Source organism: Meleagris gallopavo, chromosome 26 (assembly GCF_000146605.3).
Source record: "Meleagris gallopavo isolate NT-WF06-2002-E0010 breed Aviagen turkey brand Nicholas breeding stock chromosome 26, Turkey_5.1, whole genome shotgun sequence".
Lineage (NCBI taxonomy): Eukaryota > Metazoa > Chordata > Aves > Galliformes > Phasianidae > Meleagris > Meleagris gallopavo.
The window spans coordinates 5,548,747-5,568,217 of record NC_015036.2 but is presented as its reverse complement, the minus strand read 5'-3'; the positions used below and the strand labels follow the sequence as shown (position 1 = coordinate 5,568,217).

Here is a 19,471-nt window from a genome sequence, read left to right as displayed (position 1 = left end):
GGATCCTGCATCTCCATTAATGACTCTGGTTGCTCTGTCATTCACTCCTAAGTGCAGGGACTGCAGCCTTGCAATTATCACTGGTGGTAAATGTGTGCAGTGAGAGCTACTGTCTTTGTAGGACCTTCTTCCAGCCAGTCTGCAGCAGATCTCTCGTTTATCCTTTCCTCATCAGGAACATCCCAGAGGGCTGCTGGGAGCACGGATCTGGTCTCATTACCTATTTCTGTATTCCTGTGCTGAATTGTTACTAATTCAGTGGTGAAACTCTTACGCTGCACTTCAAAATAATTATGCATGATGGTGCTCATGTATCTTCAAAGGAGCAGGGAATCAAAATAACCACGTGAGCCAGTGCGTGACACTCATTTTGTAACCCAGGGTGAGAAGCGAGGTGAAGAAGCCAAGCATTTCTCTAAGTATGCCTTGTGCCACAGTTCAAAGGCAGTGACTGCAGCCTGGGGGAGCACGGGGAGCTGGCTGGGGATTCATTAGCTGGAGGACGCCTGCTGCACGCAGCCTGCTCCCTGTGATGCTGCTGGGTGGCACAGCACGGTGCTGGGTCCCACGCTGCTGCCCGCGGCTGTGGCTCATGGATGGGACCCAGGGCTGGGCAGTTCTGAGCCCAGCTGTAACGTCACTGCGGCTCAGGTGGCTGTTAGCATCCTGTAACCACTGCTAGCTGAGCGTGTTTGAACTGGGACCAATGAGACCTGTGGGCAGGCTGGTGTTGTGTTAATTCAGAGTGGTGTCCTTTCCTTTGAGACGGCCCTGAATCACTGACACTTCCCACTCCAGTCGTGACATCCATTGCACACACTGGGTGGAAAGCCTCAGCCCCAGAACTTCCACTTGATAATAATTATTTCTCCTCTTTCAGCCCAGCTTTGAGCGCAGCTGTCTGTTGTACCACTGCAGCATCAGCTTTGCTGGCAGTAGGGAAAACGCAGTGCTTGCAGAGCCTTTGGGTGCTGTCAGGTCTCTTTGCCCTTCTGCCCACCCTTACACACTCATCAGCTTCTTACCTCCTCCAATTTCTCCACCACTTCTGCACGAGTGTGTTACAGCAAGAGCGGTTGATACAAATTAGAAAGCTTCATACAGCATGAAATCATGTATTTATTGACAGGAAGGAACAATGAAGCAACGTAAAGCACACCTACTAATGGTAATGCAATTAAAATATAACTCATAGAATATATTTCATAGGCTAGTTCAGTTCAGCATATGTTGAATAAATGATAGGTTAAGGCTCCTGTCCTCCTTGATTAAAGTTGAATTCTTATAGAGTAGATTTCTACACTTCTTAAAGATATCCCATAAAAATAATCATTATTTTTTCACTTAAAATGCTTATTGATGCTCTTCTATGTTCACTGTTTCATTTCATTCTTCATTTTGTTTGTGATGAAGCATCTCTTAGTTTTTACTTTACATAAAGGGTCTTCAATTTCACTGAGTGTTGGATCTGATCCTTAAATCCACCAATGAAAGCCGAACCACTTAGAAGATCCTCATTAATTCCCGTCACATGAGGAAGGGCTGTGAGCTCAGATGTGAGTTAAAATGCCAACATGAAGGAGGAATGAGTGGTAACAGAGGGGTAATAGAGGGGATCTTCACCTCAAAGCACAAGAGGAAAATCTTTGCATTTCCATGTGAAACCCAAAAGGAGAAAGGATTAAAGCATGCAGAACATCTATGGGAGGAGGGGGATGTTCAGTGCTTTACAACCCATTATGTGAATAGCAACGCAAAACTGTAAGATACACATAAGAATCCTGATGTAGGTCTCATTCAGACCCAAGAATCTGAACATAGATGAATGCAACCCTGATCAGCAGTTCAGAACATGAGAAACACAAGATAGGAGGACCAAAATCCCACTGCAGTTAACTTAAACACTGTCACTTTTCAGTAAAACTTGCTTCATGTTGTGCAACGTAGCTCTTGGAGCTTAACACTTAAGGATACCCAAGAAGAAATAAAAGAAATCTTTTGACAAGAAAATTCAAAGAGATCATTAAAAGATCAGTTCCCCAAGCGTGCTGAGTACTCAGTGCTGGATCCTGCAATGTTACACGTGAAAAATCTCCCGATTTACTTTAATGGGAGGTACATCTGTGAGTTGATTGCTGGATCAATCATTTTGTAGCTAAGTAAATGTAGATTGCTCCATACGTAGCAAACAGGGAAGTTTCATAGAAACCAGCTAATTCACAATCAGAAGTTAAAATTAAATGATATTACATCTGGGAAGAGAATTTTCTTTATACTAATTACCTAATTTCTAGGAATCCCATTGAATACTTCCATATCTGGCAGTTGAAAATTTTTTAGGCAAAGCTGCTCGGTCCAACAACTTCTTGTTGTGAAGTGTTCTTACAGACCTACATTTTATAAAGTTGCATTCCTCTGTTAGATCACCACAAATAAATGTTTTACATCCCAGACTTCACCTAAAGTCCATTACTGGTGGCAAATTCTGATTGCATAGATAATCGGCTCGACTTTTGTTGAAAAAATCTGCTCAGTAACAGCATAGCTGTGTGTTGTGCTTTGGTTTTTGGTCTTTCCTTTTTTGGAGGGGGGGGGATTTTGTTGTTTGCTGTCTTCTTCCAGTGCCATTGAATTCAGACTGCAGAGACTGACCTTACATTGGTACCATCAGGACTAGGCCCCTAAGGGCTAAAATATAAGGTTTTCCTCTTAACCAATGGTAGCTGCATAAAAAAAAGTCAGACATTGGGAAAGTAGAACATCTACAGTTCCAAAGGACCTCCAAAAAGCAGTGCTAGTGCTCAGCTTCATGAGAAAATGAAGACCAATTCATTGACTGGAGCATCTAACACTGAGTGTCTGAGGATTTGCCCTGAACAGTTTACTCTTTAATGCTGGGTACTGAGGAGATATTTTCAACAGTCAGTTCAAGCTATAATACTTTTGAAGACTTTTACTGTCTGTTCTTGGCCTATTCTTCAGCAACAGCTGCAGCACACGTACCACGAGATGCAGATAACGAGCCGTATCAGCATTTCCCTGGAAGGTAATAAATGAACACATACTCAGTTCAGTTTACATGTGACTCTTTCTCATGCCAAATACACACTGCCCTATTTTCAAGCTAAAGAGATTCTGTGCGGAACTCTGGACTTAATCCAAAGTCTGTTGTAAATCACTGGGCATCTTTTCCATCAGTTCCCGTGAAGCTCATGAATTATGGTTATACAGCAGTGCAGGGGATGAACCAGAGCTTGACACTACATTACAGCTCTCATATTACTGAGATTCTGACTAGGAGAAAACATTCTCTCATGGAAAATACCTTTAAGAATGATGTCAACGAAGTCCAAAGGTGAAACGGACAGAAGTTCAGAGAAGTGATCTGGTGGTGAGGGACATGGCACCCCTGGAGCTTCCAGCAAACCATTACTCTGTATGGATGAGGAAAGCAGAACAGTAAATTTCCAGCAGAAGTCTCCGTGTTAAGACCATGCTCTGGTTTTGACATTCCAAACCTAGATTCTGCTCCTTGCCATAAAAAAGGAAGGGGTGGCAGAGTTATCAGTTCAGTCAGAGATGAGCTGAGCTGAAGTTATTTTCATTGCTTCCGTTGTGAATTATCTCTTACAGAGCATGGACTGGATGATCTTAGAGGTCTTTTCCAACCTCGGTGATTCTATGATTCCCTAAAGGACCCGAAATGTGGCTTTAAGTCTATTTTCCTAGTTCAAATCTTACATTACCAATTTCTATTTGTATGCATAAGTGAGAGCTCATCTCTGATAGTCAGAAGACACTGAAAAAGGTGGAAGGGCTGTTGTTACTTTCAAACACTGAATATTTGTTTAATATTGGACAAGAATACTGAAATCTGTGCTGGGTATTGCATTATTTCAGCTAAACAGGATTTTGAAATGGAGCCCAAAAGTTTTCACTTCTCAGTGCTGGTGCCTTGTGTCCTGTACCAAACACAGCAAGAGCCACGGGTACCCATGGGATCATCTGGATATTTTGGGACCTTCCACGTGCTTTTGGTGCAGAATGGGTGTGCTTAGGGTTGGAGGAAAGGATACAATTCAGCTCTTTGTCTTTTAAGGAATTGCTGAAGGTAAGGAGACACTGGCAGTGTTTGGGGCAACGTTTGCAGTAAGAGATCCTTTGGAGCCTTTCCCCTGAAGAGGGGATTCTCTGCCCTGTGCCATCTGGGGCAGGGCTGGGAGCATCTCCTGGGCTCACCGTAGGGCTTGTGTTGATCTGGGTTCTTGGGTGTGAGGTCAGAGCCTGTGTAACAGGTGCCGTACGGTTACCTCTTGAAGAATGTCCCGTTCCTTGGGCTTATGAGTCTGGAGCAAACACATCAGCTCGGTGTTCTCCTCAATTTTTAAATAGGGAGCAGTAGTTTGACACGAATGTAGTACCTGCAAATTGCAGTGAGACCTGTGATTGCAATCAAACAGGAAAACGTAAGGTCGCAGTAAACAGCCTGCTGCTGATTCTCACCTGCAGCTCCGGTTTTCCTCCCATGTGCAACAAGCAGCTAATTCCCTCGAGAATTTGGTCCTTGCGTAGTTTGAGGAACCTCCCCATGTCACTGCCACTGTCGGTTTTTTGAGATTCCATGGCTAAGATGGTGTGAGCAAGAGCAGCACAGTGCAGTGGTGTTAAACCTGAACAGAAACCATGGAGCAGTCAGACACATCCATCTGCACTGCAGGAGCCACCCCACACCGCGCTGACAGCCCCCACGAGGGCAGACTGTTCGAATGCCAAATTGATCATCCTTTGGCCCGGGTAAAATCTGTTGTTTGAGGCTTCTGACACAAAGCATCCAAATGGTGAAGCGTTTCCTCTTACCGCAATGGTCCGTCAGGTTCACTGCCACACACACACCGCTGTCTTTGCAGTTTTTCAAAACCTGAAATCAAGAAGATCTTGAGACGATAAATCTAAGGCCCAGATGCCCTAATTCTATCTCACGTTAACCACATCAGACCAAAGGTAACTTGCAGGTTTCATAAAACCCTTGTCTATTTTGAACAGAAGAGCACGCATCTGACTTTTGCTCTATCTTTGCACATCCGTTGCACAGCAGCAATGATCAACGCACCTCCAAGACCCGCAGGTACCCGTTCTCTGCACACAGGTGGAGTGGGGTTTTCCCCCGCCCGTCCTGCTCGTTGACGTTTGCCCCCAGGGATATAAGGTCACTGACCATCAGGTGCTGGTTCTTTTCTGCAGCGAGATGTAGTGCTGTCTGGGGAGAGAAGAACGAGAGAAACTCATTGTTGCTTTAAAGCCAATCCTACATTTCACAGTGCTCGTTAGAGAACGAGATGGGGAGTGGGGATGCTGGGCTCCCTGCCCAGCTATGCTATGACTTGCTCAGCTCGGAGCACTGCCTCCATCCTTCTGTTTTCCTCTTTACTCGAGGATAGCAGCCACTCCTTCCCAAAAGGAAGGTGTTTATCAGGGTTTGAAAGGCATCTGCGTGCCATAGGAAATGACTCTTGGCAAGTCAGCATCCTACCCGTTTCTCTGCATCCTTCTCGTCAATTTTATTTAGGGATGCAAATCTCCGTGCCAGCGCGTAAGTCAGAGCTCTTCTTCCCTGAGCAACAGCCTTGTGCAGCAGCCTGGAACAGAAGATGTTTTAAACAAGTAGAAGATAAAATAATGGCTAAATTACTCAAAAGTAACGGAGATTTCAAAGCTTGAAATGTTAGGGGGTCACAAACACCAAAAACTTGAGATATTTAAGCATTTAATTTATTTAGTCTGTGTTAATAAAGGAGTTGCTGATTTTCAGCTTTGTTTGAATTTATTGTCTGCCAGGATTTCTTGGTCCTCCCTTCTCACCATTACCCCATTCCTCTCCTATCCAGGAGCTGCTGCACCCTTCCTTCTAGCCACCAACCAGACCTGATTTCCTCCCTTTTTTTTTTTTCCCCTTTAGTACACAGAAAAAGCAGAGGAAAACCCAAAGAAGGGAAGCCTCTTTCCTGCACTTAAAAGAAGTATTTCCAAACCGTAATTCAGTCCTATGTAGGACCGAGTACCAAGGTATAACTCCAGTCTCAGCGAGCTGCTCAAAATAGTGTTTCTCCTGAATCTCATACTGGAATTCTTGTTAATTTGGGTGAGCCTTTCTTTCTGCCTGGAGGAAATACTGACACAGGCATTGGTGGTATTTTTCCCTTTATTTTTTCTTTCTCTTATCCCAGAGCACGATAACTGTGCCTCAGGGATGGTGTATTTGGTGTGTGGTCTTGCCTTTGTATGTTCTTCTGACCTTGTCATCTGGAGCTTATGTGCTTTGTAAATGTGTGTTTGCTGCAATTGTTAGCTCCTGACATTTACTTAAATACAGTCAAACTGTCTTAATTTCTTAACTGTAATTAGTTTTATTCACATGTGAGAGTTTGATCCCAATGTTTTCAAGCTAGCTGAACTGCACAGAACCCAAAAGTAATTTTCCTTAGAGTGCAGCATGGAAAAGATCTCTTTTGCAAATCTTCTTCTGTAGCAATGACTAGCTTTGCTTGATTTCATTTTCTTGTGAGCTTACATTTACAATTTAGTCTTGAATATTGTTCCCACTGAATTTGTCCTATGGCAATTGTAGTCTACAGTACCACCACAGACATGAAGTATTTCTAATTTTACTAATGGAATGTTGATTTGGTCTAAAACTGGGGGTTCTGGAGCACATCTGAACATGCCATGGAGCTAGAAGACCTTTGCCACAGGCATGCCCTGAACTAGCAGTTGAAGTTACAGCGCCAGGAAATAGAAATCAATGTATTTCTATAGGAAAAAAAGCTGGAGACCTGTTGCCATTTTCATCAGGTGCAAGCAGTTTGTCTGCCGGAATATTCCTCAGCAAGCTTTCCTCCCTGTGTAGCTGGAACTGGAAGAAAGAGATGGCGGAGAGATCCTGCTGTGTGAAAGCAATCGAGGTCTGCCTCGAGCATCCCCTGGAACCCAGAGAGTCGCTGTCAGCCTCCACAAATGGCTCTGGATGGGCGCCTGGTGGATCGAAGCAGGGAGATGTGCTCTGTGCAGGCTGTGCCCAGCAGTCCTTCTGGGTGCTGCTACCCACGCCCTGCATCCACCAGCTGCTCTCTTTCTCCCTTGTCCTTGAGAACGTTCCTGGTGAATCAGGCTCGTGCACGTCTTTCTGACCATCACAAAAGGAGCTCTCTACCTCCTCCTGCAATGCCGAGCTGCAGTCTGTAAAGCAACAATGAGAACGCAGCTTGGTGAAGCTTTGGCACCTTTCCTGCACGCTGGCAGCTGCCTGCTTGCTTCCTCCAGCTCCCCACCAAGGGGCCTGCAGCTCTGCAGGGAAGCCCTGCCAAAAGCCATCGGGTGCAGCACGCAGAGATTCCTTCTTCAGCTGGCTTTTGTTCAGGTCTTCCTGCAGCACCTCCACCAGGATATCCAGGTCCTCTAAGCCTTTTAGCGTTTGCCCGATGCTCTGCTTGCTCTGAAACAGCAACAAAAGTGGGGAGGGTGGAAGATGGGGGAGGGAAATCAGACATGAAGTGTCCTGTTCTTGCTGGGTGATATATGTGAAATGCGCCTGGGGAGGCTGGCAGCGCGGCGCTGAAGGTGTTATGCATACCTGTCTAAGCTGCTTCTCTGTATAAGGGTGAACTCTTCTCTTTTCTGTTGAAAAGAAAGGAAGAAAAAAGCCATCTTGAGTTTGGGGCAGGGGGGCCAACACAGAAGTGTTCTGTCCCAGATAACTCATCCACGGGGAAGGTGCATGGCCGCCCTGCTCCTGCCATTGGAGGGGCCCTAGGGATGGCGTGGGGCTCCTTGGTACTCAACACTGATGTCCCTATGTGCAAAGGAGGTGGTGTCACTGAGAGAAGCCTCCCGACCTGTTTTTCCTGAGGATCCTTTGCTTGCCGTCTTCACTAATGAGGCTTCCTGAGGAGACAAAAATAATAATAAAAACAAAGCTACATTTAAGATGCTTGCATGTTAGAAAGTGAAACAATGGCAAACTGTGTGACCTAAGCTAAGAGAATTGTATTTTGCACTGTGTACTTTGCACAGCAGGGACTGCACACGAATGAATTTCCACGAGCAGGCAATTTGCAGCAGCCACACGAGGACAAGGGCACAGCCTTTTTGGAAGCCTGGGCTGTTAGAGCCAAAGGGCAAAGTTGTTTCTTTAGGCCATCTTCGGATGGATTGCAGGGCATTATTCAGATCACGGATGGCTTCTTGCTGCCCCACTCTGAGGGCCGCCCTCCTGCAGCCCTTACCTGGCTGGCAGCTGGCTGCAGCCCCCTGGAAAGCCGGACCTTCCTCAGCAGCTCCCGCACCGGCATCTTCACCCTCACACCCATGTAACGCCTCCGAGGAGGGGGATCCGAGCTCAGGGCCGAGTCTGGAAAAGTCACCACACGATGCTTAAAGGAACAGAATTCTCTGAGCTGTTAGAGGGCAGCGGGAGGATGAGGTCACCCTGCGAGCTGTGATTCTGGTGTTCATCATCACTTGTGGGAAATTTCCACACCACCCCACGTCTTCCTTAGCTCTGGCCTTTTATTAAGACGCTTCCTGCTCACCAATTACTGTAACACATCGCTTCTTGGGCTGCTCCAGTGAGCTGCAGTAAATATTTTGGTGCAGTTTCCTGTCCCGCAGTTTATTTTATTGACATTGGTTAAAAAATATAAGGAATAGAATTGTTTTGGAATTGAGATAGTGATGCCATGTCCAAAGTCTTTCTGCAGTGGCTCTTGGTGTATAGAGAAACATGATTTAGGGGAGGGTTGTTAGAGTTAGGGTCGTATGGTTAGGTCGTGGTTGGACTCGATGATCTTTAAGGTCTTTTCCAACCTGAGTGATTCTGTGATTCTGTGAGAGGTCAGTGCAGTGTGATGCAAAGGGAAGCAAGGGTTTTCTGTATTGAAATGAAATAGTTACTTGAGAACATACGTAATTGTCCAAACAAGTTTGCCATCATCAAAACAAGCTGCTCTGTAATTGTTTGCTAGTTCTTCTTGCATCTTAGACTTGAATCCCCAAACTTGAAAGACTTGCCCAGATTAGGAGTTTAAATGCATTGCTTTTGAAACACCTTTTATATAACACCACGTCCCTGACCCCTCTCCCCTTCAAGATGATCAACCTTCCCATAGCACACAGTCAGTAACAGCTATCATCATTGTGAAATGACAGTTTGATTGCATTGGCTCAGCAGCATCCCACTAGCTAACACACGACATGAGCAGACTGAAGGACACATGCTGGGGTCAGCATGAGGCTGCAGCACAGCCCAGCAGGTGTGCATGGTGCAGCTGCCCAAAGCAGCAGTGCTGACAGGAGTGCAGCTGCACGAGAGGAGGTTTCTAGTTGTGTGATGCTGTTTCTGTGCCCCGTTCCAGGCAATGAAAGCTGACACCCCTTTGTCCCCAGCACTGAGGATGCAGTGAATGCTTGGTGCTGAGGGCTGTGCTGTTTGTGCCTGCCCAGCCTGTCACTGAGTGCTGGGACTTCTAAAGTGTAGGTTATTGCTCAGACTGCTCTAGAAGTGGGACTGATTCCTATGTTAGGCTGATGTTTTGAAGAAGAATGATTTAGTCTTTGTAGGGTATTTCCTTCTTGTACCTGAAGGGAGCTTCCAAGGAGGAAAAGGACCAACTTTTTACGGCCTGATAGTGACTGTAGGACAAGGAGAAATGGCTTTAAGTTAAAAGAGTGGAGATGTGGGTTAGCTGTGAGGAAGCAATCCTGTTGTCAGAGGGCGGTGAGGCGCTGGCACTGCTGCCCAGAGAGCTGTGGTGCCCCATCCCTGCAGGCACTCGAGGCCAGGTGGGATGGGGCCCTGGGCAGCCTGAGCTGGTGGGGGGCAGCCCTGCCCATGGCTGGGGGTGGCACTGGGTGGGCTTTGAGCTCCCCTCCAACGGGAGCTGTTCTGTGGTTCTATGATTCTGTTTCAAAGGACTCTGTGAAAAGCAATATGAAAAAACACAATTGCAGGCGTGTTATTATCTTTCAAGCTATTCCTCAGTAAAAATGCCTGATAGTGGGTTACATTACATGCATGGTTGTATCCTTGAAAGTGAAAAGCACAGCAACAATTGACCAAGCACTTTCACCTGATTTTGTAAGATTAACAACTCAAAGGTTGTATCTATATTACATTGCCATTAAATTCAGAACCAAACTTGCAATTCAGATTGTGAATGAGCAGCAGAACGTTGGAGATAGGCAGAAATAATGGAGTACTGAGCTGCCCTTCAGCAAGAAGAACAATTTCTGACTTCAGCATGGCAGAGCACAGCCAAATAACAACAAGGTGTGAGCAGCAGCACGCCATGAGCCTTTGTTTGACGATGCTGCCACAGAAGCTGAACGCTGCTGGCACAAACGGAGTCACAAGTCAGTGTATGAACCTCTTCACTTCGCAAAAGCAGCATAAAACAGAAAATGTCAATAAAGGTTTGATCTTACCAGTGGGAGCAGACATCGCTGGAGGTTTATGTGGAGGAGCTGGGTAGATCTCAGGGCTTGCGACATTGAGTTCAGTTAATCCAGAGTCTGGCAGTGATGGGCTTTGTTGAAAATGCCTTTTGGGGCTGGCAGTTTCCCCAGGCTGCGGAGATCCCTGGCCTGGACTGTAGCCACAGTTCTCATTTTCAGTGATGTTTTGGTTGACCAGTAGTTCAGGGCTCGTGCAGACTGTTTGCAGCATTACTTCTGGTGTGAGAAGAGAGATGAGAAAGGAAGGGTGGGAATAAAACCTTGCTGAGCTGCAAAAGAAAGAAGTATCCAGTTTCACATCAAGAACATGACAGTTGTATTTAATTCTCCATCGTTAGGCCCAACTCCCTCTTCTGTTCCTCAAAGCGAATTGTAGTGGCTGCAGAATAAAGGCAGTCCCTGCAAACTGCCTGGCAGAGTTTCTTGGCTGCAGCACTGCCTCGCTCTTTATAGCCAGGCACGGCCCAAAGGACGTCAGCATGAAGGTCCCACCCTCTTTCCCAACGATCTGCAGCAGCAGCTGATGAAGAAATGGCTTTTCCCAAGAAGAGTCTGAGCACAAGTAGAAAAGAGCTTTTCCTTAGGTAGAAACCATGAGAATCTATTTGATTTAATGCAAATAGCATGGGGAGGGAAAGAGACCTCTGAATGGACTAATAGATTGGACAGTGCAAGTGAGCACTGGATCCAGTGTTTTGTCAGTTCCTTTGTCAAAAACAAGAAACAAAGCAGTTTTTCCAAATCTGCAAAAGAGGAACTTACAGAAGCCAAAATAATCTTCCCTTAAGCACAAAAATCCAGCTAAGGAAACACCCCCCCCCACCCTCTGCGAGCTTTGAGTCTATGAAGAGAGAGAAGTGCTGCATCACAGAATCACAGAATATGCCCCATTAAGGATTTTGGTGCTTCTGTCTGCGAGGATTTGCCTGTTGCATTTTTGGCAAGGAGGGATGCTTAAGTATGTGATGGGCACAACTACTGGAACTCACGTTAAGAATCTACTTGGACAGATCCTCTTCTTGCAGGAAGTCCATTTCCTGAGGTCACAAGGAGACCTCAGTGCAAGGTTTAAACTCTGCTCTCGTGTCCCTGGGAAATCCCTTGCAGTTCACACACCTACTTGAGGGCAGTGACGCCTCAGTTGAAACAGGTACTTCCCTCAGGTAGTTTGTCTGGGAGGCTGCAGACCTCGTCCGAGGCAGCAGCTCCCTTAGCTGTGTCTTGGGGAGCACTCCAGCTTTACTCCTAAGCAGAACCACCCTGTATGTGCCTGATCAGGAAGCAGACAGACTTTCTGCACCAAGTTATGAGAGCTGTGTTACAAGCAGCTTTCGTTTAAATTGGGTACTGGCTGCTCTCTACAGACTTGCACAACCCCTGTGTCCCATTTCCTCTGTGCTGTTGCAACACCAGACTTAGGAATATTGGCAGAATTATTCAGGCAGTGCTCAAAACCAGATCTGGTGTTTGTAAAATGAGCATGGAGTCAGGTACCAAGATGGTGGCGTTGCTGCATCATAAAACACGATTGCACAGGGGGGAGGCATGGCTGACAGCCCCATTTCTTTGCTTGGCCCATGGTCTCAGCTAACAGAGCAAAGCAGATCTCTTGCTGTGAAATCCTTAGGTTCCTGTAGGTGTTGTTTGGAGCTTAAGGACACATAATGGGCCATTGCTCCAGTCCCTTAGTGGACTGTAACCAGTTTGCCCCAGGGAAGTGATCTGTAAAAGGATATTTCAGGGGTTAGAAGATTATTTATCTCTCTAACAATGAGACAGCCACAAAAAGTAACAATTATTCTTAACTAAGGACATATTCTGCTCCGCCTCAGTAAGTATTTCCCTTCTGTCTCACCCAGTTTGCCTTGTAGGTTGCGTGAGCCTAGGACAAGCTGGAGCTAGGATCTGCTCCTGCCTTCCTTACTGACAAGAAGCAGTATGTTCTTGTGTGAACATCAGTGCCCTCATCAGAGGGATGAAGCATCACTAGAGAACTGATCAACGCTTGTATAGGTGGGAAAATTTGGCTGACTGCAAACAGGAAGTTGCTGCAATGAATCATTGCGTTTATTGGGTTGTAAATCATACTGGAGATTTCTCATCTTCCTATTCTCTTCCGTACTCCGATCCGTGTATTGGACAGTTTTCATGCTTATTTATAACATGCTATTGCATCCACAGTGAAGACAGGAATTAGCCTGGTTTTATGACACAGAAAGGACCAAAACATATTCCTGTAGCCGGGAAAAGAGAAGCAGTTTTGCATAACGAGCAACAGAAATCTTGGAATGTGGACCCTGCAAGAAACTGTCTCCAAGGCTTTGAATTTAACTGGGAATCTTGTGGTTCTTTTGCTTCCAAATTCAACAGGTACCTGATATTTTATGCAAACACTTCAGCATTGCAAATTCATATACCTCTTATGAGTATTATTCTACAAACATTACTAAAATCAGCCCAAACTGGAGACCAGCTGTCCATTCACAGCCGCACTGCTGTCCTGTCTCACTCATGATTTTGAATTTGGACTCACTGAGAATGCCACTGGTCATGTTCTCCTGCAAACACCATGGCAAGGCAAGTTTCAGCATGCACAGCAAGCAGAGAAATTGTAAATAAGGCTTTCTAGGATCTGTCAGTACTTCTTCAGTTGGTACCTCTTGATTCTCACGGCTGCAGGCAGAACTGTTCAGCTTACAGCCCAGTAAAACCTGCGTTGGAAAAAATATTTTCTAGCTGGGGCATATTTGGTTTTCATCATCTTCCATAGTTGGAGTGATGGATGTAACCTATTCTGTACCGTTCAGTTAAGAAAGGGGGAAATGTCTAGCAGTGAGGTAGCATGGAATGAGGAGGAGGACGTAAGTATGAGCAGTGGCCACGTGGGGAAGGAGATGAGGTCAAAACACAGCTTTGGTTGGCCGTACTTAGAGCAGCCCTGCTCTTTAGGAAGGACTGGTTTGCACTTCTTGTCTTGCTTCCCCTCCTCATGACAAAAAATAGCATGCTGGATCTTTGCCATGGGGATTTTTTCCCTTTCTAAATGTACGTATGTCATGTTCTTAGATAAATGGCCATCGCCATTGGGAAGTTCCAAGTGAATAACTGTACTTAAATTGATTGATTTACGATGGGCAGCTCTGCCAACTTCTTTCCATGTAAACTTTCAGGTTATGCTGCCAGTGGGTGCAGCTCCTTTTATACCTTTGGATGCAGGATGAATGCTCTGTAGCTTCCTTCATCCCTTGTTGCTACATGTCTCATTAGTGCACACACCCACTTTAACAGCATTTGCTGGGTTAGGTTTTTGTCTGTCTTTCCCTTTCGATGCTGCTGTTTTGCCAACTGTTAACTTGCCTGAGAAATCCTTTGTTGCAAAGATTTCCTCTATTAATACTATTTTAAATATGTAGGAATCAAGAGATGGTGGGATAAATTTGCACTGCTGTAGAAAGCAAGCATGGCTCTTTTCCCTGTATGTGCTTTCACGTGCTTGATTAGAATGTAAATAAAACACAGCCTTCGTCTATAAGTCTCTTTAAAAGTGAACAGTTTACTTTGTAGGTAGGCCTTGAGCTTAACAAATGCCCAGTGATTTAAAAAGTACTCATATTCAGAACCAGTGCAGAACGTGTGCAGGGTTTCTTCTGTTGAGTATCTCTCATGGGAACTGTGCTCTGGTGCAGAGGTGCTCTTAGTGAAAAACTGAAGTCATGCTGCACTTCAGATGTCGTTCTTGTAAAAGCTTCATCCACGCAGGCGCTGAAACGGCCTTTATGACGTTGCTACCCAGTCTGTCTCACATTTTCAGAGTAAACAGGAATACCTAATTTGCTGTGCCGAGACAAGCCACTGGGTAATTGCATCTCGGATCTCTGCTGACGATGGCTGGCATACGATGCTTCAGAAAGAAACAAACTTATAATGAAAGAGGTCGGTGCCGTGCAAGTGAACCCGAACAGCCCTTAGTCATGGTGATGACGACGAAGCATGAACTCACCTCACCTCTTGCTGCAGGACAGAACTGTGTTGCAAAACAAAATGAATTTGTCTTTGCAATAGCAGTCATTCGGATCTCCCTGAAATCCTTGCTCTAGTAACTGATGTCCTGCTCTTGTAAGGCTCTGAAATCTTTAGATGAAAGATGGGTGTGTTTTCACTTAGTGATTATTTTCTTTTGATAACCATTCCTGCTCTTTTCTGCCTTTAGGTGGCAGAAATAGAACATAAGAAATAGGCAAGGTCTATTTTCATCTATTGTGAATTCTAAACGCTTTCCATCTTTCCTTAGAGATGCTGTTTATTGTGGTCCCCTCTATGTTTTCCCTAAGTACAGATGAGCACTCTAACTGGCTTTCACCAACTCTTTCTGTACAAGGGATGGAAAGCAGTGATGCTGTTTGCAGCAGCAAAGGGTGTAGAGAATAGAAAAAGGGGCTCTGTAACAAAGGGCAGAGGAGACCTAAAACCCCCAGAGCACATCAGACCTTGGAACACGCTGGGCAGATGAGAGTTTTGTGTCAGAGCATGGAATTTATTCCTACATGCTGTAGCATACACTCTGTGAGCTTCTGCTCTGCAGCATCTGTGCCACATGGAGTCTGTCATTTGGAAAAGTGAGTTTAATGCTTTATTCCCTGGGGATGAGTCAAAATGTAGCTATTAGGCAGCGTCTGCTATAAATGTGAAAAGTACAACTCTGCTTACAAATGGAGAATAACTCATCAGTATCTATCTAAGGGAGGCTTTTGAAATGCTGTGTTGCTTCACAGGTTGCTTTGGTCGAATATCTATGTCCAGCAGCAGACGTCGATCTGAGAGATGAGGTTTTAAAGTGAAGCTTCAAGTAAAGCTTAATACTTCTGCTTCTGCTGACTGTGGAAGTGTGTTGGATGGAGGGCTCCTGGCCTTCTTCCCTTCTGCCAGAGGCTTGAAATGCTGCAGGAGAAAGAATGCATTAGTGCAAAGATCAGACCCATTGATTAGAGTACATGTGTACCTGTAAATCCAAGCCACTTCAGCACCATATGAGCTGTGTGCTTAGCAGCAAAACTCCCTTTGTCCATGTTCTGTCTGTGCTCAGCACAGTCACCATGACTTTAGTGGGAAAAAGCATCTGGACTCATGCTGGTTTGCTAAACAATGCCAGGCTTACAGTAAGTCAGAGGCTCCTTGTGTAATATTGCAACATCAATCCTGGGCTTTCAAGATACTAGGGAAATTAGAACCTTAGAAAATGTTCTGTGGACACTTTTTATGATACTTTACTGTTTACTAGCTCTTCACAAACACAGAGAGTACAGCAAGCCAAATTTAAGGACAGAATGTCCTTTGTAATGCTTCCAGCTGAGTGACCTGTCTGGGGTTGCTTACCTGGGAGTTCTTGAACTCTGAGTAGAGTGAGAAAAGGACGTGCAGAGGCTGGATCCAACTCTTGTACACAGGGATGTCCAGAATGGCTACAAAAAAAACCAAAACAACAGAAGTGTACAGGACTGCTCTGCTCTGCATGGAGTGTTGTAGGTCAGCCCTGAACTTCTCACTGCCTCCAATTACTTGGCCCTTTGCTCATAATGACTGCATGCGTCTTTGCCACAAGAGTCCACTTCCTACTGAAGACAACAGAAAATGGTCTTGACTACTTAGGCCTGAATCTGCATCTGAAAGTCTCCTTTTTAGTAACAGTGACAGGCCAGCAGTACACTTGTGTCTTCAGCAGTGAATGGTATGCAAGACTAGAGCTGGACTGTCCTGAATATCCAAAAGGACCAAGTGTACCTACGAGGACTGAGTTTTTTGTTTTTTCCTACCTAAGCTCTTAAAAAGTTGACTGCTCACTATCATCAGCCTGCTGAGCAGAGCAGACAGAACCCAAGCCCATGAAGATGAATAGCAAGAAGCTAACAGTCAAAATTCTTTGGACCAGCCTGAGAAACCTCAGTGTCTCTCAAAGCTGAACATTTCCTTTCGTTGTTGGTTTCCGTGCTAGGGACAATCAGATAATCTGAGGGTAAGAGAGAGATCTTCCCTGCTTACCACATATCATGTCAACGTATTCAGCCAGGTCACAATTCATTTCTGCAGTTGGGAGGCCCACCTGGAAAAGAAGGAGTTGTCAGTTTTCCTCTTGTATAGCAAAGGCCTGAGAGCATGCACTAATCTTGAGCTGAGAACAGGGGCTACCTGGGCAGCAGCCAGGCATTCAGACTTTAGGCTGCTCCCATTGTCTGGTCAGAAGGAAATGATAAGTGAAGAACAAATCTGAACTGAGCAAAGAGGAAGAGAAATCCAGATTTCAAGTGGGATCATTTTTAATGCTGTGCCCTGAACTAACTGCCTGACACTTGGATGCCATACCTTTCCCAAAAGCTCCTCAAATTCCGGTGACCACTCCTGCATGAGGGTTTCTATGTCAGGCATGGGCCTGTAAAGGAAGAAAGAAAAAGAGAAACCTTAGGATCGCAGGCAAGAAGCTGAAATGGCTCCCTACTGCAACTGCTGTGAATGAGACAGACCATTTTAACCACTGAGAGAGATCTGTATGTCTGCAAAGTATCATTTTATTCATTAAAGCAGAACTAAGTTTTAAATCTGTGCTTAGCACTATGCCTAAAGAAACGTTCTAGAACCATCACTTCCTTTGGAGTGAGGCTGAGCTGCTGTGAATTGGAAGTCTGGGCAGAAGGGTGTGCCACAACTGCTGAGACTCAATCCAGGACGTGGTAAAGAATAAGTCTTGACTCCTCTGATTTGTCCAGATTTTCTTTTTGAAGAGTATTGATTGCAAGAAGTTGGATGTTGCATATGGGAACTGTTAGAATTGTTTTGGGGCATGAAGAGAAAGAGAAGTGCAAAGAGAGAAACAGCATCCTGCACACATACACGGTACAACTACCCTGAAACTCAGCACATCTTCTCCCTCTCAGAGACATTTTGATCATTCTGCTCAGTGCTCCTGGACTTTGCCACCCCCTGACCTGATGTTCTGCTGACATAATGGCTCACCGGCTGTAGTGGACAGTGGCAGGAGGTTTGCAGCGGTGTAGTTCACTGATACTTTCAATCCAGTTGTCAATGACTTTGGGGTTCTTCTCTGCATTCTCCACACTTTTCACTTTTATCTGCTGCTAGAAACAAAAATATAAACCTAGAAGCACTTTTGTGGTGGTTTTTTTTTTAATACCCTGTGTTCACTCCTGATGAACCATGTGGTTTCTCTTTTGTAGTTGTATTTATTTCAGGAGATTTCTTCAGACAGAACAGCAAGTGGGAAACAAAACCAGGTAGGGAGAATAATAAAAAAAAAAAAGCTTAACCAAAAGGAAATCAAAAGATCTTAAGTCTGTTCTGAAACTTTCCTGAGGCAGGGCTTAGATACACTTCAGTTTAAAGCTATAGGTCAAAAAGGGTTATTGTTCTGCTTTTAAAGCCAAGTTATCAGTTGTGTTGTGTTGCTATAGTCCCACAAAGAGTAAAGTGCAATGTCTTCATTCTAGCCAGAGTGCAGTAAATGCCTCTCTCTCTCCATGACTCACTGTAATGTTGTGCTGTTTGGAATTCTCCGTTAGCCAAAGAGAGAGTACTGTGGGATCTGACTGCTTCGTTGATGGCTCATCTAAGACCAGCAGACCGAGGTTATCAGGCTTGCCATCTGGGCGTGGGACCTGCAGGTAAAACACAGAAGGAATCCTCAATGGGAGTAGCAGGGGATGCTGGAACTATTCCGTACAGTGCCTCCCTTTTAGAAATTCAGACTCAATTCAGAAGGAATTTGTAAGCATGCTGCTTTGAAAGAGCAGAAAATATGAGTTGTTAGCACAGTAGTACCTGAAACGCATAAGGTGTTGGACAAAGAAATAGGCAACCCTTGCACCAAATTATGTATGTGCTATGTGGGATGTTACCAAAGTGACCAGACAGGTCACAGCATTGCTACGTGTGATCTCCTAGGTGTCTACAACAGGATCTTCTACAACACAGGGCACCTCACTGCCACCTGGACATTGCGGCTGAAGTCTTGGTTGTACAGCCTGCCTGCCAGGCTCGTACCAAAGCCATCTGCTGTTTCAGCCTGTGTGGCAGTAGGTATGGGGATATCCGAAAATACTGTACCTTTAGGAAGGCATCAATGTCTCCAACAGCAGGAATGAAGTCTGGAATAAAAGGCTGCAGTTTGTGCTCAATCTCTATTGTTTTCGGAGTGTACCTGGAGTGAGAAAAACAATGTTATTACACAGTGGGCGACTGACATTTCCTGCCAGACTTACCCTTGAGACACAGGAGAGCCTAAGGCAGGCAAAAACACCTTCAACTCACCTCCTTATGTATTCAAACAGTTCTTTAATTTCAGCAGATACTGGCAGGTAGTCATAATCTGCTAGGTTGTAGTCACTGAAGAGAGGAAGAGAAAAATTCATGCAGACATTATACAGCTTCAAGCTGCACCAGGGAAGATTTAGGCTGGTCATTAGAAAATACTACTTCTCTATAAGAGTGGTCAGGCACTGGAATGGGCTGCCCAGGGAGGTGGTGGAGTCTCCAACCCCGGAGGCGTTCAAGGAATGTTTAGATTTTGTGTTGAGGGACATGGTTTAGTGAGAACTATTGGTGATGGGTGGATGGTTGGGCTGGATGATCTTGTAGGTTTTTTCCAACCTTGGTGTTTCTGCGATTCTGTGATTACTTCGTATTAGTTTTTGCTCAAGAACAAAGGCACGAACACCGATCCAGCTGTGCCCCAAAGCCGCGAGGGAAGCAGAAGCAGGACGGCTCTCTGAAAGAGGCTTCCCTGCGCGCACAATGACGCTGAGCCCTTTTTAGCCACGGGCTCCCGGCTCCCCCCGCTGCTCACCCCTCCAGCGGAGCCCCGCGTTCCTCCGAATCGTCCTCTGAGTCGCTCTCGGAGGAATCCTCATCATCGTCGTCATCGTCGTCGTCATCGTCGTCCTCGCTGGCGGCGGAGGGT

General features: G+C 45.4%; 2 protein-coding genes across 2 annotated transcripts in view; both read right to left on the bottom strand.

The window, feature by feature from the left end:
* Window positions 1-1,118: 1,118 nt before the first annotated feature.
* On the bottom strand, window positions 1,119-10,949 carry LOC104914367 (NF-kappa-B inhibitor zeta-like). The gene is made up of 12 exons (XM_010723754.3): window positions 10,477-10,949; window positions 8,280-8,404; window positions 7,890-7,938; window positions 7,628-7,671; window positions 6,831-7,489; window positions 5,531-5,636; window positions 5,111-5,257; window positions 4,858-4,918; window positions 4,504-4,670; window positions 4,311-4,421; window positions 3,326-3,434; window positions 1,119-3,039 (listed from the first exon to the last, which is right to left on the bottom strand). The coding sequence occupies exons 1-12, from the start codon at window positions 10,715-10,717 to the stop codon at window positions 3,029-3,031; spliced, it is 1,830 nt and encodes a 609-aa protein (XP_010722056.1). The 5' UTR covers window positions 10,718-10,949; the 3' UTR covers window positions 1,119-3,028.
* Window positions 10,950-15,008: 4,059 nt separating this feature from the next.
* Window positions 15,009-19,471, bottom strand: part of IFT46 (intraflagellar transport 46) — a 4,980-nt gene continuing 517 nt past the window's right edge. The window contains exons 2-10 of the mRNA XM_010723810.3: window positions 19,358-19,468; window positions 18,823-18,897; window positions 18,619-18,712; window positions 18,042-18,170; window positions 17,512-17,633; window positions 16,864-16,930; window positions 16,543-16,603; window positions 15,880-15,965; window positions 15,009-15,444 (exon numbers count right to left, since the gene is read on the bottom strand). Coding sequence (XP_010722112.1) covers window positions 15,349-15,444; window positions 15,880-15,965; window positions 16,543-16,603; window positions 16,864-16,930; window positions 17,512-17,633; window positions 18,042-18,170; window positions 18,619-18,712; window positions 18,823-18,897; window positions 19,358-19,468 — 841 coding nt within the window. The 3' untranslated portion in view covers window positions 15,009-15,348. The remainder of the gene's footprint in view (window positions 15,445-15,879; window positions 15,966-16,542; window positions 16,604-16,863; window positions 16,931-17,511; window positions 17,634-18,041; window positions 18,171-18,618; window positions 18,713-18,822; window positions 18,898-19,357; window positions 19,469-19,471) is intronic.

Excerpts from the sequence above, each read along its gene's own strand:
- LOC104914367 (XM_010723754.3), bottom strand. The coding sequence starts at position 10,717 with ATGCTGCAAACAGTCTGCACGAGCCCTGAACTACTGGTCAACCAAAAC. Across the intron at positions 7,672-7,889 it reads AGGATCCTCAGGAAAAACAG|AAAAGAGAAGAGTTCACCCT; the intron begins GTCGGGAGGCTT and ends TCTTTTCAACAG. Across the intron at positions 5,258-5,530 it reads AGAAGGATGCAGAGAAACGG|ACAGCACTACATCTCGCTGC; the intron begins GTAGGATGCTGA and ends TTCTCTCCCCAG.